This window comes from Mastigoproctus giganteus, chromosome 1, assembly GCF_048544385.1.
Source record: "Mastigoproctus giganteus isolate SK-2022 chromosome 1, ASM4854438v1, whole genome shotgun sequence".
NCBI lineage: Eukaryota > Metazoa > Arthropoda > Arachnida > Uropygi > Thelyphonidae > Mastigoproctus > Mastigoproctus giganteus.
Genome location: NC_143575.1, coordinates 189011285 through 189031103, shown reverse-complemented (window position 1 = coordinate 189031103; position 19819 = coordinate 189011285). Strand labels below are relative to the sequence as shown.

At 43.1% G+C, this 19819-nt stretch overlaps 1 protein-coding gene across 1 annotated transcript in view; it reads right to left on the bottom strand.

Moving 5' to 3' along the window:
• LOC150091382 (uncharacterized) overlaps nt 1–19819 on the bottom strand; it is a 576879-nt gene that overhangs the window by 232402 nt on the left and 324658 nt on the right. The window contains exon 4 of the mRNA XM_090390158.1: nt 1103–2035. Within this exon, the coding sequence (XP_090246284.1) occupies nt 1103–2035 (933 nt within the window). The remainder of the gene's footprint in view (nt 1–1102; nt 2036–19819) is intronic.

Sequence of the window (19819 nt, the reverse complement as noted above, 5' to 3'; positions counted from 1 at the left end):
AAAGACGGGAAACGGGAATGACAAAAGGGTGTTCACATAAGCAGAGACTTCGAATATGTGGGTAACAAAGCTTAGTTTGGTAACTACACTCTGTTTCAACCTAAGTTGATGCCCACTGCGAAAAAGGTACAATGTCTCCTCACACAACAAATGACAGTGTATTAATACGCCCCGCACCCATCCGTAGAGTATCACAGTTTTTGTTTTTTTTAGCTAATATAACAAAAATATAAATATAAAAATATGTATTCCGTATATATTTTAAAAAATAAATAAATATTAAGTTATCGTTTTCGATCAGTACAAAATTAAAAATAATAATAATAAAAAAGAAAATTTGATATATTTAATTATTTTAAAATTTTGTTCATTTTATAAGCAACGGTACTGATTCTCAGAGATCCTTGAGCATTTCGTCTCCATAAATTCGAATAAACAGTCATAATACTTGGCCTAACGCTATCCTTCAACGGTTTGCAAATTTATTTCTGAGAAACAAGGTCCCTTCAAAAATTCAATGTTTACAGTAAACCCGACATTTTGTCGTCTGTTTAAATCACTGCATTCTGTTCAAAGTCAGAGTCAAAGAGAAAGTCCGTTCATGGGAGTGGCGTCACTTCTTCACCACATGGACAAAAGTAGGAAAAAACGTCTAATGTTTAGTGCCAGTTTTTCCATAGAAATGTATAGAAATCAAATATTAAAATCACTCTAGACCGAGGGAATAGAAATTCAAACTAATAGGGAACATTTTGCACTTGGTTGTGAAAGTTTTCGTTCAGCCAGAGAGTTGTTACTCACTGGAATAAGTTGACTCTCTGGGTCAACTTATTAGCGGTTGGGAAAAATATCATTGTAAAAAAAAAAAAAAAAAAACACACTTATCGAACCATAAAAGAAAGCAAATAAATAAATAAATATATATATATATATATATATATATATATATATATATATACACACAAACCTTAACAACTGATGATGCAGTTTATTAAACCTTTAATTCTAAAAATACTCTTGCATTTCCCAACTTAAATTGTACGTAATCCAATAGGAAATTACAAGCTAAGTAATAGATAATTTAAGACAATAACGTTCTTACCACTGAAATTCCTCTCTTCTAGATGATGTTCTATACTAGGTCTCCGCTTCTTCAGAGTTACTTTCCGGAAGACAGTTCCAGTATTTTTTTCTACTTCTGACTCGCTAAGACTGGATACAGACCCGCTGTGAACATCAACCAGCTTCAACAAGTTGCTGCTGTCACTGCTATGGTGGAAGTAGCCACTGGATGCCGTCCGTGGAGATAAGGTGCAATCAGTTATTCCGGAGTCCAGCCCACTACTTGAAGTCACATCACCTTTTAAAACAGGACTGTGAACTCCAGAGTCCGTAGTTTCAACGGAAGAGTATCGAGAGTCATTCTGGTCAAAAACAGCTTGTTGTTTCCTTAGGGGACTCAGACGCTTACGAGGTAAAGGCACTGGAATATGCTGATCGGTTTCATCAGTGACTTCACTGCTTGTAGATCGCGATCGAACACTTATAGTAGAACGGCCTTCATCCGACGATTTCCTCTCACGTCTTTCTTCATCAGGCACTTTAGGTCTATCTGACAATATCACAGATCGTGGACTGGCTTTCGGAATAGCCAGTGGCGATCGGGGAGGAATACGCTGTTCTAAACTACTACTATTTGGAGCTGGACTGTCTCTTTTAGTGGCACGTGGTGAACTATTCGAACTGGACGAAGAGGAAGAATCTCCACGTCTTGAAAGCCGACGATTAACTGTTTTCTCCATGGTCTCCTCTGAAGGAGCTGAGTATGAAGAATTCTGGAATTTTGAGAGTTCAGTGGGGTGCTCTTCTTCAGTTCTTTCTTCTTTTGCCTCCAAGGTGGCGGCGCAATTATTTGGTGTCAATTTCTCTTTTTCCTTACCAGATATACAAATCTGCTTCTTTGGTGTCGAATGGGCAGCATGGGGAGATGGTAAAGCTCTTTGTACACTAGATGGCACTCTCTTATTCAGCAAAACTACACATAAATTAAATAAAATGATTAAGTATAAGTATCCTAAAATTTTATAATAAAAAAAGCATACTGTATTGTACATTGAAAACGTTAATTTTAATTGGCATACTTATGGCAGTGGTAGGCGACCAGTGGCTTTGGTCGGGTTTAGGTTTTCAGACGGGTTGGGCAATGAATACCCTATTGCACCAGAACTAGACTAGATAATAAATTCAAATGAACAGTAAAAATAAAGTTTACGGTGACCTATAGGAAGAGAAAACACCGTGCAAAAAGTGTATCTCTCTATATACATTAAAAAAGGTTTTCCTTCTAGTGATATTTATTCGAGCCAATGGGAGAAGAGGGCGGGCAATTACGTCACTACGAATGCGCAGGTAAATAATAACATTGTTGTCTTCCATTGAAAGAGCCTCCGTAACGTTCACCAACCTTCTGTAATACATGACCACGCACGGTATCATTTGATGTCCCAATTTAATTTCAGCTGATGAAGGGACCCGATATAGTTTGTGTATTTGTAAATAGTTTAGTATTTTGTAAATATTTTAAATAATTGTATAGTTTGTAAATATTTTAGTCCTGCTCTTTCGGATGCAACAATAATATTCTTCATGTATTATGGAACCCGAAGCAACAGGCCTTTTCCTAAGTGATCTATGTAAACGCAGGTAAATTATTACATAGTGATATTTATTCGACCTTGAGAATGCTGCGAGTTGGGGGATAGGGAAGCCAATGGCAGAAGAGAGATGCGGGTTACATGGTACAAGTGGGCGGGACAATTGCGTCACTACAAATGCACAGGTAAATAATTACATAGGTCATTTCCTGATTAGATATCGATCATAGGGGCATAGTGCTTGGGTAACGCGGTGGTGGGAAACATGATGGTGCAGATGTGGGAAACATCTGCACCATCTAGTGATAAATACAAAACCAATGTAAAAGCCAGAAAACTGTTGTGTGTTGCATGTGTAGTTTAGTATTGGGCTCTGTTGTTTATGCTGGCTTCTTGGCCGCAGGACCCCAGCAGGCTCACCACAGGAAGATGAGCCAGGCTGTCCACAGTGGGAGTAAAATGGGGGAGAAAGAACAGCAGTGTATTTCGACAGGTGTCTTTTATATATAAAATATTTGACTTACTCCATTATACATCTACATTTCATGTATTGTATAAAAGCGTGCGCGAGCAGGGGGCAAAGCCCCCTAGTTATTATTATTATCACCTTAGGTTCGCCCCCTGACCTACCAGCCATCCTGGAGTCTGCGCAGTAGCACAGTGGTATCGTCACAGTCCTCCACACACCGGGTGGAAAAGGCCCAGGTTCGAGTCCCGTCGATGACGCGAGGAACTTTAATGGGCTTTTTCACTCCGTGGCTGAGTTAGTCGGTCTCAGGCGTAGACAGCAAGATTTTTTCCCCAGAAACTGGGGTTTTTCGTCCAGCAAACAGACAAATCGAACACACGCAATTAACAGACATAAGACAGCACGGCAGATGAATTTAATTATTCGGGTGGCCTAAATATAATATAAGGTGAAAAAAAAAAAAAATCCTGAATATGAATTACTGTATTTTGATCTCTGAGGTTGTTCAGAGATGTCGACCACTGGTGTTTTTTTATTATTTTTTTTTTATTATTTTTTTTTCTTTTCTTTTATTATTATTATTTATTTTTTTTGTTTTTTTTATTATTTGTTTTTAATTTTTTTTTATTTTTTAAATTTATTTTTATTTTTTTTATTTATTATTTTTTTATTTTGTGTTAACCAAGTGCTTCCTCTGCCTAGGGTTTGGACACACTACCCAGTATTGCTCCCACAAATCTCCCACCTGCAGATACTGCGCTCGCAGTGGTTATGTTCATGCTGAATGCCCCAATAAGGTTGAGGCACCCAACTAACTACAAAAGGAGGAAAAGGGAACAGCCATTCTGTGAGGGACAGTGAATATCCGGAATATAAACGAGCTTTACACCAGGCAAAACTAAGGGCCGCTGATGAATAAACACCAAAAAAGCCTCCTTCCATTTTCCCAATCCCACAAATAAAACCTCCAGCCCTCAGCCTTCAACTTCCCTTGTGTCCTGCAGGCATCGCTATACCTCTACTAATAAGTTAACGGTCATGCAGATCAATGGACACCGGTCTAGGACAATAGCAGATGAAATTAGACGTGCAGCACAGGAAAACTCCATAGACATCATTACTATATAGGAATCGTACGTTTCAAGGGCTCAGACAGGAAGCACTTCAAAGATTATGGGCTTCCCTATTCACCATTGGGTCATCCAACCCACCCTGGATGACCCAAAAACCTGCATTGTAGTAATGAATAAAGAGCTGGACATCCCAGTGATCATGGCCTGTGCATGAAGTATGCAAACTGTATTCAGGTAACGTTTGCCTCACTTTGATTTTTATCTCATTTCTTTATACTGCCCACCATCCCATGAGATTGAGGCATCACTCAACTACCTAGATCCCGCAGTGAACTCCTTAGGGTCAAATGCGGTTATCATCACCTCAGATGTAAATGCCAAATCCACCCTCTGGCAGTCGCCAGTTCCGGACTCCAGAGGTCTTCTGCTTGAGGACCTGATCTCAATTCGGAACCCAATCATCCATAACAAACAAAGTCAATACACCACCTACTGCAGCACTACAGGGAAATTCAACATCGACATTACAGCCACCACCAATGACCTAAGAACCCTCTGATTTGCGTCTGGACCATCATTCTGTATTGGACCCTAAGCGATCACAGAGTGATATGTTTCCACATCACCATGCACACCCCTAACCGAGCGCCTCACCTAACTGCCCCTACTGGGTTTGTCAGGTTCCCGGATAAGGCCATTGACTGGGCAGCCTTTGATTCTTCCATACAGAGAGATTTTCTAGACCTTCCCTCGCTATCCGTTATGAGTGCAGCTAACCTGACGGACCTGTACCAGAGCTCACTCCAATTAGTTGCATATCGCTCGTCGAAGAAAAAGACCATAAAGCCTAAAACTTGTGCCTGGTGGAACTCCGAGCTAACTGTACTAAGGAAAATGGCACACAAAGCACATAAGGAGTACCAGCGTCACAGAAATTGGCCGCCCCAAGATGTTGAATAACTGCATGACATTTACCTCACTAAAAATAACACCTTTACCAAAGCGGTTGCCAAAAGAAAAAGACAAACCTGGATGGACTTTGTCAAGGATTCAGGAAATTCTAACCCATGGGGACTCCTTTATAAAATCTCCAGGGGGAAGACATACACCCCAGATGTCTTTGGCTCGGTACAGCTTCGCAAACAGGAAACCATAACCTGGCACGATTTGATTAGTGCCATAATTGATGAACGTTTCCCCAGACGATTAAATTGAAGACCAACCTGAACATGCAGATATCAGAAGAAATTCACTCTACACAATCAACCTCAATGAATGAACCTCAATCTATGAACCTTTTACATCCCAAGAACTGGAGGTAGCAATGAACAGCATCAACCTGAATAAATGTCCTAGCATTGATCTTATTGAATATGCATTCATACAAAGAGTGTTCAAACTGAAATCAGAGCATCTACTTCTCCTTTTTAACCGCTGCCTTAGAGAATCTCTCTTCCGATCCCTGGAAAGTTGCTCTTCTCTGACTCATTCCAAAGCCTAACAAACCACCAACAGAATCTCGGACACTCCGCCGCATTTCTCTCTCATCCAACTTTGGTAAAATTCTGGAACGACTCATAGCGATAAAAATTGTAAGCATATTTCAAGATAAAGGACTTAACTCTCCTTCGCAATATGGATTCACACAAGGTCGCTCCTGTGAGGATGCACTCTCAGAAATAATACTCCATCTGGAAACCTCCAAGGCCAAGTACGAACTGGCCGTCTTTATAGAATTTGAGGGGGGGGACCTTTGATTGTACCAACAAACAAAGTCAATACACCACCTACTGCAGCACTACAGAGAAATTCAACATCGACATTACAGCCACCATCAACATCAATTATTTTAAAATTATGGTGGGAGAGCGCTCTTGAAAGACTGCGCTCTGCTGCTGCGACTGCGCCCACCACAACTCTACTGTTAACCAGGAACTACCTCACCAACAGAACCATTACAGTACAGGCAAGACATAGGCAACTAACACAACCAATGCCGACCGGGCTAGCCGAGTGGGTAAAGTACCTGCCCGGCAACTCAAAGGTCGCGGGTTCGATTCCCGCCTCGGGCTTGGATCAAAGTACTGCAAAAACCTTGGGAGGTGCAATATGGCCACAGAAGCCGATGCGCCAACAACTACCAAATCAAAAAAAAAAAAAAAAAAAAAACACAACCAATATACACACAGGATGCCCACAGGGCTCCGTATTGGGTCCTTTAATCCAGAATCTGGTTCTTCCGGACTGGTTCTGCCGCAGCGTAGACAGTATCAAGATCATTGCATTCGCAGACGATCTCACCATCACCTTCTCGGGCCTCTCTAGGCGAGCAAACCGCATTCTTGGCAACCTTGCTACTGGACTCAAACCAATAAACTCCGAATCAATCCGACAAAAACCAATATGATGATCTTTGGAGCCAAACTCCACTTTTGAAGGCCCCCTCAGGTTAAAATCCAATGCCCGCAGTTACCGCTTGTGACAAAAACCCGAGTACTAGGGGTCATCATTGACCATAGACTTACTTTCCTCCCTCATTTTCAGAATCTCAGCATAAAAGTGAGAAACTTCTCAGCCTCAATAGTCAGGATCTCCAGCGGGAACTGCGGCTCTACAAACACACAATACTCCTTTACTATAAGGCGGTGTTTCTCCCCATAGTCATGTTCGCTGCAGGGGCGTGATTTCACTGGGAAATTAAGTGTAAAATTAAAGAGAAGCTGAACTTTGTCCAACGGGAACTTCTCCTGGCCACCCATCAGATCTGCAGAACAGTATCCACAGGGGCAACACAAGTCATTGCGAGGCTTCTTCCACTGGATCTCTTTGTAGTTTATAGGGGACTATGCTACAGAATACGGAAGAAGATTCCCGCAGCAATCCTAGGCATCCACTTTAACTTATAAACGAACGTGAAAAGAGAGAAGCTGCGCTGCTATAATGAGCTAGTTCATATATGGCAGACGCGATGGGACACAACCAACAAGGGACTAGTCATGAAAAACTTCATACCGGATGTTACCTTTGCCATGGCAAAATCCGTTAGGAAATGGCTTACTCTCACGATGGAAACATCCTATCTAGTCACAGGACATGGGGCCTTCAATGAGAAACTGTTTCAATTTAGGCTTGCAGAGTCAGACCTTTGTTTCTGTGGAGCGAAGGAAAACTGGTCACACATACTCTTCGACTGTGGAATATATGATGAATCCAGAGAAAAGCTGAGGAACACCATCCAGGGATTCTCCCCAACTGAAATGAAATATCTAATTCAAACACCAAGTAATCTTGCAGCACTCCAGGCCTTTGCAAAAGTTTTTTCTCGAACGCAGAGGCTTATTCTGGGGGCGAACCCGGTTCTGCCCCAGATCAATCAAATCTGAAGATAAAATTAGACAATAAGATTCGTTTTACCAATACCTGGACAATACTTAGAGTTTAAAAATCTGTTTTTGATGTCAGAGTTCTTGATAGCCACAATTCTTTAAGATGTGGATTAGTTGCTAGTGTAAATTTTATGTGTTGTTTTTTTTTTAAATTAATTTATATATTTTATGTTTTTACAATGTTTTATTTATTTATTAATTTTATGAAAGATGTAAGGCACTCGGCTGAGAGTTGTTAGGCAGATTTGAACTTATGTTCTGGGTGCCGCCTCTATTTTTAATAAATAAATAATAAAAAAAAATATTATTATAGTTGTAATAATAGGAATCCTACATCATAATGTAGGATTTATATAAACAGATGTAAATAAAGATTGGCATAATTTAAAATAATTAAACTATAATATTAATTAATTATAATTTAAAATAATTATTATTCATGAGGTAGTACATTTATAATATAAAACATTTATATTATTTTTATTTAGATATTATTGTCTAAATCAATTATTATATTGATTTAGACAATAATATCATATTTTTAAAATAAATTCTATTCAGTTATTCTAATAAAGATTTGATTTTATTCGGCGTCTGTGACCGGGCTACATTCGCCATATCCTAATTACGACTTTAACACTTTACAAGGTTCGCTTGACAGCATCAAAGGTGGTGACATTTAAGGGGTAATGTGATCTTTATAGAAAGTGCAAGCTTATGATATCAGTATTCAATAATTTGAATACTGATATCATAAGCACATTTTAAAAACTCCATCCTACCACAATCGCAGCTGTGCGTGAAACAATATTCGCTTTCTATCCACCATCGCTCCCATCTCATCCCCCACCATACCAAGTCATCATCAGTAATTCAGTCATGTGACTGGTCAGTTCCTCTGATAAGCTGTCTCCACCTTTGTCTCTCCTGTGCCGTTTGTTTCAGTTCCTCAAAATTTCGAAATCCTGCTTTTCCAGCAATGGCATCCATAAGCAAACCACCATGTCAAATAACGTGCCTCACTCATTTGAGTCTAGTTGATCTTATTCTACCTAGAATTTTCCTTTGTTCTTGGACACGTCTTAATATTTCCACATTTGACAATTTGTCAGTCCATTTAATTTTTTCCATCTTGCAACAGCACCACATCTCGAAGGCCTCGAGTCTCTTTTTGTCTCTCTTTGTAGGAATCCATGTCTCTACTGCATAGAGTGCCACTGACCAGATATGTTATTATCATTTTCTTCCTAATTTCCTGTGTAATCAACGACCGTTTATTCTTGAAAGATTGTTTTGACATTGCAATTCTGGATTGAATCTCAGTTTGACATGAAATGTCCTGTGCAAATAACTGCCTCAGATACCTAAAGTGATCTACTTCTTCTATTCTTACTCCATCGATTTCAATTCGGAATGGAATTCACCTTTTACCAATCATCATTGCCTTTGTTTTCATCATGTTTATCTGCAGTCCATACTTCAGTGTTTTCTTATTTAGTCTTCTGATCATTTTTGCAATGTAGCAAGGCAACCTGCTAGTATGGCCTGATCGTCTGCAAACTTAATAGCGTGAACATACTTTTCACCCATTTTAATCCCCCCCCCCACTTTTTAAGTGTCACTGTCTTACTTCCTTTTTAACTTGAGCTTTTTCTGTCAGTTCTCCCATCACCGCATTTTGTCTTCTTTATAAGTCATAGATTAGTCCAATAATCACCTTGTATACAATTTTCTCAAACAATGGGAACAGTTCTCTCCAGATTACTCTATAAAACGCCTTCTCGTAATCCACAAAACACACAGAGGTTTCTTCCCATGTTATTCATTTTCTCTCCCAATGCTCAACGTTCCAATAGCATCTCTCGTCAATCTGCCTCTGCAAAAACCACACTGAGTCATCCAGAAATTGTTCCATATGACTCTCCATACAGACTTTGATAACTTGCAGCAGAATATTGGATGCATCGGCAATAAGACTTATAGTTCTGTAGTCTTGTCATACTGTTAGTGTTGTCTTCTTGGGTATGGGGATTATGATTGATGTGCAGAATTTATCCTTGTAGACGTAGCCGAATGGTCAGCGGCGGGAGTGCAGTAGCACGTGCTCTTTGAGTAGGCCAGGGTTCAAAACCGTAACTGCTAAATACGAATAACATTTGTATTGGTTGATTTATTCTAAACTCCACTGACTTGGTGGTTGTGCCGGAGTATAGATAAAACTTTTTTCTTTTCTTTATCAATTCAAATAAGGCTTTCTCCAGAGTTCATCCATTGTATTTTTAAAGCTCTGCAGGTATGTTGTCAATTCCTAGTGCTTTATTCCATACCAGGTGACTTGACAAATTACAATAGAGGTAAAATCTATTCTGCTTATACGTTGTGTGTTCACGGACGGAAAAATTCAAAGTAACTCACGAGAGAAAACTACTGCCGCCACGATGCAGGACTCTAGGAAGGAAGAGTCCTGCATCGAATCGAGCACTCACGATAACAGGCAATGCGAGTAGGGCCTCAGGTAATTTTGCCGTTCATGAGTGGGATGCGGTTCCAGTTTTTCATAAATAATTCATTGCAACATGACACAGAAAGATCAGAATTAAAAGGTTCAGCAGAAAGAAAAAAGGAGGAAGGTAGACGATGCATTTGATGTGGAAAATTCAAGCGCTGAAAACATTGAACGTCCTTACGACGAAATACAAAATTAAATCACAATGAAATGTCCAAACTCAATTTCTGAAGATGAAGAAAATTTTATTATTGAAGTATTGGGGTGAAAAACATTTTTTTTTTTTTTTTTTTTTTCAAATCTTGTAGCTATGGGTCGTTTCATTGTTGCCAACCCTGTCAACAGTGTAGCCAGAGAGACAGCTTTTTCTGTAGCTGTATTTCTAATCCAAGAAAAAACAGAGCTGAACCCAGAAATTGGGTTCACCTGTGTTGATGATTATCCCCTTTCTGTAAAGCAGAAATTCATAAAATTAATCATGTTATGAATATACACCGATGAGCCAAAACCTTATGATCAGCGAGTCGTTATGCAAATCAAAGCAACTGCAGGTGAACTACAGCGCGTACGTGGGTCCGGACATGGTAAAGAAAACACCTGATACTGAGCTCCATTAATCAGTTCTTCAGATGGGAAAGGCAGTGGACTTAAGCGAGTTTGACAAAGGCCAAATTGTAATGGCCAAACGACTGGGCCAGAGAATATCCGAAACGGCAAGGATGGTGGGATGCTCACAGTCAGCTGTGGTTACCGAAAGCGGTCCGAGGCGGGAAAACCCACGAAGCGCCGGCGAGGTGTTGGACGACCATGGCTCACGATGCTCAAGGTGAGCAAAGGCTCTCCCGGATGGTACGTGGCAACAGAAGTGCGACTGTGGCGCAACACGCCAGTAATTGGAATGCTGGTGATGGGAGTAATGTGTCACAACACACAGTACATCGAACCCTGCTGAAAATGGGGCTGCGTAGCCGCAGGCCGCTCCGAATGCCCACGCTAACCATGGTTCACCGGCGACAGCGCCTACAATGGGTACGCGAGCATCGAACCTGGACCTTGAATGATTGGAAGAAGGTCGTCTGGTCCGATGAATCACGTTTCCTGTTGCACCATGTGGACGGCCGAGTACTTGTGTGTCGTTTATCTGGGGTAAACGACTTACCTGGGGTTAGCATATGCAGCTGGGGCCTGATACACAAAAACTAGCATAGCTGTCAACAAGAAAAAACTGGAGATGACACACCGCTCGATATTACTCATAACGACAAGAGCTGGCTGCACTGCGAGCACCCACGCGCTGCAGGTCCTGGCGGGATGCCTTCCCCTGGACTTGGAAATTGCATGCTGGGGGTTGCTGTACCAACATTCCAAAGGAAAAATAGTCTCCCATATAGGATTCACAACAGACCCAGAAAACTACAAAACCGTGGAGAACCATTGTACAACACGTGAAATCACTATGGCAAAATAGCTGGAACCTCACTAATAAAGGCTCCATTACTAAGAGGTTTATACTGGAAGTCAAACAGATTTACTCCCTCTCCACGGCCTGGTTTTCGCCCGGACTCCAAACCACCTACCTATTGGCTAAACATGGCTCATTTAGAAAGAGACTATATGACTTTGGAATCTCAACTACTCCGCGGTGCTTCTGTGGAAAGGAGGTGTCCTGGGAGCACCTGGTCTGCGAGTGTGACCACTATGAGGACCTCAGATGTCAACTAAACACCAAGATTCACTCGCCTCCTGGAAACCAGGAGAACATCGTTCTGCAAGAGGAAGAGACCTACAAAGCCTACACTTTTTGCACAAAAACTGTTCACAAGACAACGGACCCTCCCCTCCCCTCCCCTCCCCCTTGAGTGGAGGTATCCCAAAAGTTCACAAATTCACGAATACGACAATCAATCAAGAGGCATCAGCCATCCCTCAATGGCCCAGAGTAATGGAAACACAACTAAGACCTGACTAAATTCAGAAAAACCCCTCTCTAAGGAACAACAGAAATAATGCCCGAAATATACTCCGGATATTTCGCGCAGAATCGGAAACTGACCCAGGAAAAACTACACACCTCACTGGAATTGACCCCCAACCTGTGAAGCAACCAGGATCTGGTTGGGCCACCTTAGTGACAAATAATCTTATACAACCTACATGGTCCAAAACAGGGATGAGACTAGTATACTAATTTGAAAAGAAACCCATTGATAAAGATCAGGCAGTTGGTCTCCCTCTTGACCTCCTAAGCGAATGACAACAGAAATGGATTCCCAAACTGAGAGGCAGCAGAGTGTGTTAAGGTTGATCTTCTAAGGGACAACAAACTGCTATGATATCCTGGACCAAAACATGGAAGAGACTTTCTTACAATAGACAAAGAAAACACACCAATAAAGACTGGAGGTAGGACATATCAGTGTCCTCTACTGTGACTCAACTCTGTCAGAGGCATCACTGAAGACCAAAAGAACCTCATCTTGCCTTGTTGGGCCTGGACTAACGAACATTCAAGGTGGTCATATGACTCATCATACACAGTTTCTCTTTCTCTCTTGAACGGTGCTTTCTTTCCCTTCACGTACGAAGAGGGGGATTTGCCCCCCCCCCACTCCTCCCCTTCCCCAAATCTCTTCCCTCTGGTGGAGTACGGGCCTGCTCCACTGCAAACGCGGGGCCATCCTCTCTATCGGCCCCTTACTTCCTTTTTTCCCTCCAGTCTTCAGCCTCCCCACTCCCCTTTACTGTTGACTTTTACAGCGCTTTCAAATTTAACTACGCGTCCAAATTTAACTACAACAAAATTTCTTGCCCGACCCATTTAGGCATATAGAAAATATTATTTCAGCGTATAGCACCTCGCAAGCTTCTTCTAAATTATTCTAAAAAACGCTAATGACTAACCGCGAGCTTTTTTTTTTTTTTGAGGTCCTAAGCCACTGAAATACCAGGAAAGCAGGTGGCAGGATTCACCATAGTACTATATATTGACACAATAGAGCGCGTGCGCGTGTAGTGTGTTGACAAGTGATTTGTATGCTCTTCAACTTTTTAAAAAATTAAATAGTTTCTTCCCGTTTATGAAATCTAAACTTATACTAATAGATGCTGTATTGGATGTTCTTCTCGTCCTTCAACTTATATTATGCAGATTGTCATCAGGTAACCTTTTATTTTGAAATTTTCCTATATGATATGTATATGTGTTAAGACACTCTGTCCGCTGCAGTGTGACACAAGGTCAAAGTTCTCAGCTACAAAGCTTTACAGTCAACGACGGGAAAACACAAGGTCAAACATTCCTATTTTTGCAGGCGTTAGGAGTGCCATCGTACCTCCCTGCTAATAGCCTTATTTGGGGATGTGGTGACCTTCCGATCTGAAGGCGATTAATTAACGGAACACAACAGTTTATTTTGTCAAACGCAGCGGCCTTGTTTCCAATGCATTTTTCGGGAACAATTTCCTATACTCTAGCAGTGATTAACATTTATTAATTTGATTGCTTGCTGAACTATTTACATAGTGAACTAGCTGTGCTGTGTGTTAAATTATGCAAATCTAGATTAGTTATGGTCCTGAACATTAATTTGAATATGCAAAGCTGCTACGCCCCCTGGCGGATTCAGTAGGACTTATTGGAAAATTGGTAGATTATGGTATAACAGCCCAAATATACCATTGATTGCTAATCTTTTGGCTATATGCCACGAACCTGTGGTGGGTATCATTTGCCATCATTTTCAGTGGCCTATCTTACTATCCTACCATACATTCGATAATCCGAACTGTACCGGTTATCCGAATTTCGTGAAATGGAAGGAAGAACAGGAAAACACAATAAATCCCCGGGCCAGAGTGACGACCCTGTTATTGTGGAACCCCAGGACGAAGAGGAGGACTCCCGTTCTGGATCGCAACTAACCAAGCGGAAAAATCGAAATCAAGTGATCCCTAGATTGGGGCGGGAAACACGTTCCCATACAGAAACTAAAGAACAGCCAGAAATAGCCACATCGCAAAAAGACCAAAAAGAAGACATACAGCAGGACTCACCCCTCGACCCTGCCATACCGGAGGGTACCATATACGAAAAGACGCTCTTTCTGAAAACCGCACTTGAGAACATTTTCAAGGAAAACTCAAATAGAGTGTCAGCAGCACTCAGATCTGAGATTGTCACAATCTTCCACAAGATGGAGACAATCTTACATGATGAACACCTTGACAGAGAGAGAGCTACCACACGGCTACAGGCCTATATGGAATGCGGGGCAAGCCAAATGCCACAGCGCGCCCCGGCATATTCTGATGCGCTGAGGAATCAAACTGCGACAACAATGGCTCTCACAAACACCACCAACACCAAGTCTGCACCCAGGAAGACGCTGCTCCCTACACCACATCTTGTAGTTCTTAAACCAACCACTACTGATACTCTTAAAACTAGCGAAGAGGTCAAGAAGAAAGTCATTGACTCTCTGACCCAAGAATTCAAAACAGCCAAGATTAGAACCATCAGGAAAACTCGTAACACTGGGGTAATAATCGAGACGGAAACAAAAGACGATGCCAACTTGATTATAAATAACGCCAAGATACCGACGCTCGGACTCTCTGCTGAGCTGCCTAGAGAAAAAGGTCCCTCAATTGTTATATTCGGCACAGACCCGGATCTGACCCCCACTTCCATCTGCGAGGAGATATACACAAGAAACCTCCAACAACATCTACCAGACAGAGACTACGCAAGTCTACTGGTACCTAAACACCAAACCAAGAGCGGGAATGGTAGCTCAATAAACTGGGTGGTCGGACTGGCCCCTGAGGCATGGAGGGTGATAAAAAAACAAGAGAGGATATATATAAACTGGAGCTCCCACCGCTTCAGGGAACACATCGCAGTCCCAAAGTGCTTCCGGTGTTGCCGATTCGGCCACACCACCCACACGTGCGTCCAGCAGGAGCCAACTTGCGGACACTGTGCTGAGAAGGGGCACAATTATGCAAACTGTCCAAATAAACAAAGCGACCCAGCCTGCGCAAACTGCAAGTGGCAAAAACTCCCCCACACACATTCAGTCAGAGATAACAAATGCCCGGTATATATTAAAGCAAGAAGCGCCCAACAATCAAGAATATATTATGGGGACTCTTCCTAAAAGTTACAACAACAGCTGCATTAAATTCCTCCAACTTAATGCACAACGAGCCATTGCTGTAGCGGGACAGATAAGGAAAAGGGCCGAAGAAGAAAATCTAGACATTCTCCTGCTGCAAGAACCTTATACCTGTGCAGGTGCTGTCCGAGGATACCCACCCAGCTATAAAACTGTCCAAATGGATGGAGCAACCCCATGGGCTGCAGTTGTTGTACGAAACCCCAACATAACTGTCACCAAGATCTCACACCTGTGTCACGAGTGGGCATCCTGTGCACACATCATAACTTCTCTAGGGGAACTCTACATCATTTCCCTGTACTGTCGTCCAGAAGCAGATATCCTCCCGTACATTCAATATCTGCATAAAGTGCAAACCGAACTAGCAGGAGCCAAGATCCTTGTATCCGCCGACTTAAACTGCCGCTCACCTTTGTGGCACAGTGAGACCCCAGAGCGTAGAGGCTCTAGAAATGGGCAACACATGGAGGAGTTCCTGGCCAATAGCAGCTTTGTTGTCATAAATCGCTCTAATAATCTACCAACATTCAGTTCAACTCTCTGGGAGGCCACACTGGATGCCACCATGGCAACTAGATCCCTAGCCGGTCACCTCAATGACTGGAAAGTGCAGGAGGATTGGACCTCCTCCGACCACAGGGCTATCACCTTTACTATGCATAGATCACTCCACCGTACTCAGACAAACTGTTACAAACAGAATAGATATGCTGTCAACAAAGCAGACTGGGGAAAATTCAAAGAAGCCATCACTAGAAATGCACAAAACTTGCCATCCAACCAGCTCCACAAACAAACTCCGGACCAACACCAACGCGCTGTCACCAATGCCATTGTAAATGCGGCTAATCAAGCAATCAGGAAAAGGACCCCTCGGCCAGGAGCCGTTCCGTGGTGGTCGCAAGAACTTGATATTTTAAGAAGAGAAATGAACCAGAAGAGACGCGCCTTCCAAAGAGCCAGACGGACCTGGCTGGCCCCTGAGGTGGAACCACTCAGGCAACAGTACAGGGAGGCCAGGAACACCTATACTGCGACGATCAGGCAGCGGAAAAAGCTGTCCTGGGAGCATCTGGTCTCTACTGTCGGCAACTCTGACCCCTGGAGTATCATCTATCGGATAGTCACAAATAAGCTGCCAAGGGGGGAGGTAACCCCTTCCACCATCACTCCCCAGGGTGCTATGACCAACAACTGGCACGATACTGTAAACAATATACTAGACGCCACTTTTAAATCCATTGAAGGAGACAACACTCCTGAACAGCAACTGCTATGCCAAGCCAACGATGCATACAAATCCCCCAGGACGGAGGAGCCCTTCACCCAAGCAGAACTACAAATTGCTATTAACAAGATAAGAAACAGGAAAACCCCAGGATTAGATATGCTCGAGCCGGAAATAGTAAGGAAAGTGGCTGAGTACACCCCGAATCTGCTCCTGGACCTTTACAACCACTGTCTCCACTCAGGCTGGTTCCCTACGGACTGGAAGGTGGCAAACATTAAATTGATCCTTAAAAACCCTTCAAAACCACAGCACAAGCCGGACTCCTATCGGCCAATAGCACTCCTGACTGTGCTCAGCAAAGTGTTGGAGCAGCTGCTCAGACATAGGATTGAATCACACTACCTCACAGCTAGCTTAACAGCAAACAAACAGTTTGGCTTTAAACCGGGAAACTCAACCCTCGACGCACTGGAATGTATCCTTAACATGGCGGAGAGCTGCCGACAAAAATACTTTCTCCTCATCTCTATTGACTTTGCAGGGGCGTTCGACGCCCTCTGGTGGCCGAGCGTCCTCGCAAGACTCAGGGCAGCCCAACTGCCATCAAATCTATTCAGCTGCATAAGAAGCTACCTAACAAACAGACGGATCCTGGTACAGGCCCCTTACTGCAAGGTAGATCGACAGATACACCGAGGATGCCCCCAGGGCTCAGTATTAGGCCCCCTCCTGTGGAACTATGTATTGGACGAGTTCCTCTCCCTCGACTTAGGGGGTGTACAGGCATTGGCCTATGCAGACGACCTATCCCTAGCCCTTACTGCAGATTCAAGAGCCCAATTAGAAACTCTCGCGAATGCAGCAGTAACCACACTGCAAGAATGGACGGAAAGGCATCGGCTCACCATTTCGGCCACCAAGACTAAATCCATCTTACTTAAGGGCTACCTAACCCCAACTAGACCGCCGCAAATAAGAATCAACAATAGGACAATTAAGCTAGTCACAGAACTAAAGTACCTGGGAGTTATCCTGGACCGTAATCGGTCTTTCACCCCACACCTAAAATATATACAGGCTAAGATGAAAAAATACGCTGGCATGCTTGCCAGAGTCACACGTTGCGAATGGGGCCTGAAAAGGCGCACACTTGCGATCCTTTATAAAGCAGCCATTATCCCGGCAATCGCATACGCCTCCGGCGTCTGGTTCCACAAAGCCTCAACAGCGGTAAACCGCAGACGACTGGATATCATACATAGACCCATCCTATTGACCCTCACCCGAGCATGCAAGACAGTCTCTACTCATGCACTACAAGTGATCACGGGCGCTCTCCCTCTTGATCTTGAGGTGATTCGCAATGGCATGCTTCAGCAACTCAGACGTGGCAAAGTCACAACCTTCCAGGACCACACTACGGACCCGGCTAATAACTGTGAAGTTGAGAAATACAGGCTGCAAACGTACTTGACATCGATATGGCAACAACGCTGGACGATTTCTGACAAAGGAGACATCACGCGAAGGTTCTTTCCGAACTTGCAAAAGGTGTACCCAAAATATCCGACATGGCTCTGCCCTGGTCTCCACGTCACCTACCTTCTCACAGGACATGGAGCTATCCGCCACAAGCTACACCTCTTTGGACTGACAGATAACCCAGCCTGCGCATGTGGTTCCCTCGAGACCTGGGACCACCTGCTACACGAGTGTGAACTGTACGAAGATCTGCGTGGACACCTCATCACACGAGTCCAGTTCAACCCCAAAAATCAGGAGCACTACCTACTGGAGGACGAGGGAACCTACAATGCCCTAACCAACTTTGCTCAGTGCCTCTTTGTAAGACGCCAGACTCTTCCTTTGCCGGAAAATCTAGGACAACTAGGATAAATACAACAACAATCACAACAAATGATGAACCAAGATAAAACTGGACTGTGCCTGAACTGCACTCTCCCAAATACTGACCGATGGAGGACACCGATTCCATTTGAGAACTGTTAACCAAATGCATTGACTACAATCGGACCTTCGGGAGTCCTCCCTGACTGTGACTGAAGCCTATCCTACTGAATATCCACTAGTGGATGGACCTGGATCCCACGAGTAACTACTTAATAAAAGACGAAGCATGATCTGCACAAATGTCATACAGACCTGGACTGAAAACCTGGACAGAGATATCTTCACTCCACTCCTGGGAATACCAAATGGGGCAGCCCTGACGCCTTGGCGCCCGACTGAAGCCACCCCACATGTATGCCCTGTGGGCAAATAGGCCAGCTCCCTTGCCTGGCCTACTTTCTACCCGTCCCTGGTGGGGGATGAGGGGACAGCCCTGCTGTCACCTCCCCTTCTCGCCACCCCTTCTTTTCCTTCTGGTGGGGCATGGGCATGCCCCACTGTAAACTGGAGTTGTCTTCCCTATCGGCTCCATACTTCTATCTATCTCCCCCCCAGTCTTCAGTCTCCCTCCCCACTCTACCTGCACGCTAGTGAACGCCCCACACAACCTAAATTCCACAAGTGAAAATCAATTTCGCCCACCATTTCTTTTGACCTCCTAGCACTTCCTCCTCAACGTGATCACATTTTTATTTATTTATTTTTATTTATTTTTATTTTATTTTATTTATTTATTTTATTTTTTTTTTTTTTATTTTATTTTTATTTTTATTTTATTTATTTTATTTTTATTTTTTATTTTATTTATTTTATTTTTATTTTTTTTTTAGGTCCTAGCCACTGAAATCTCAGGAAATTAGGTGGCAGGACCTGCCAGAGTGAACTATATTCAAGTGGATACCTGGTCTGCCTCCACGGGGCGAAAGTGGGGCAACGTCGGGCCTCAGTAGAGGTCTGGCGGCTAAATGACCAGATGAACAACGGTACAAGGCATCACACATATACAAAGTCCATACACTTTTAAATCTCTGGCTTTTCCAGTAAACTGGTTCACATACAATGTAACCTACGCGGAGATGGGGGAAACCCCTGGTGCCGCTTGACCCTAAACACACTTTACACTTTACACTTTACAGTACTATATATTACAGGCAACACCTGGTCGGCTTCCCCGTGGCACGGTATGGTAACGTCAGGTCCCATTAGGGCCCCGGCAGCTAATAGGCCGCATGAACAAAGGGCACAACATGCTACGTATCACATGACCCATATACTTTTAAATCCCTGGTTTGTCCGATACAGTGTACATACGCGGAGATGGGAGAAATCCTAGGAGAAGTTAGCCTCAAATACACCTATAGCTAAACATCATACTCTTTCATGGCAACGGTCTTCCACTCTGGAGGTGC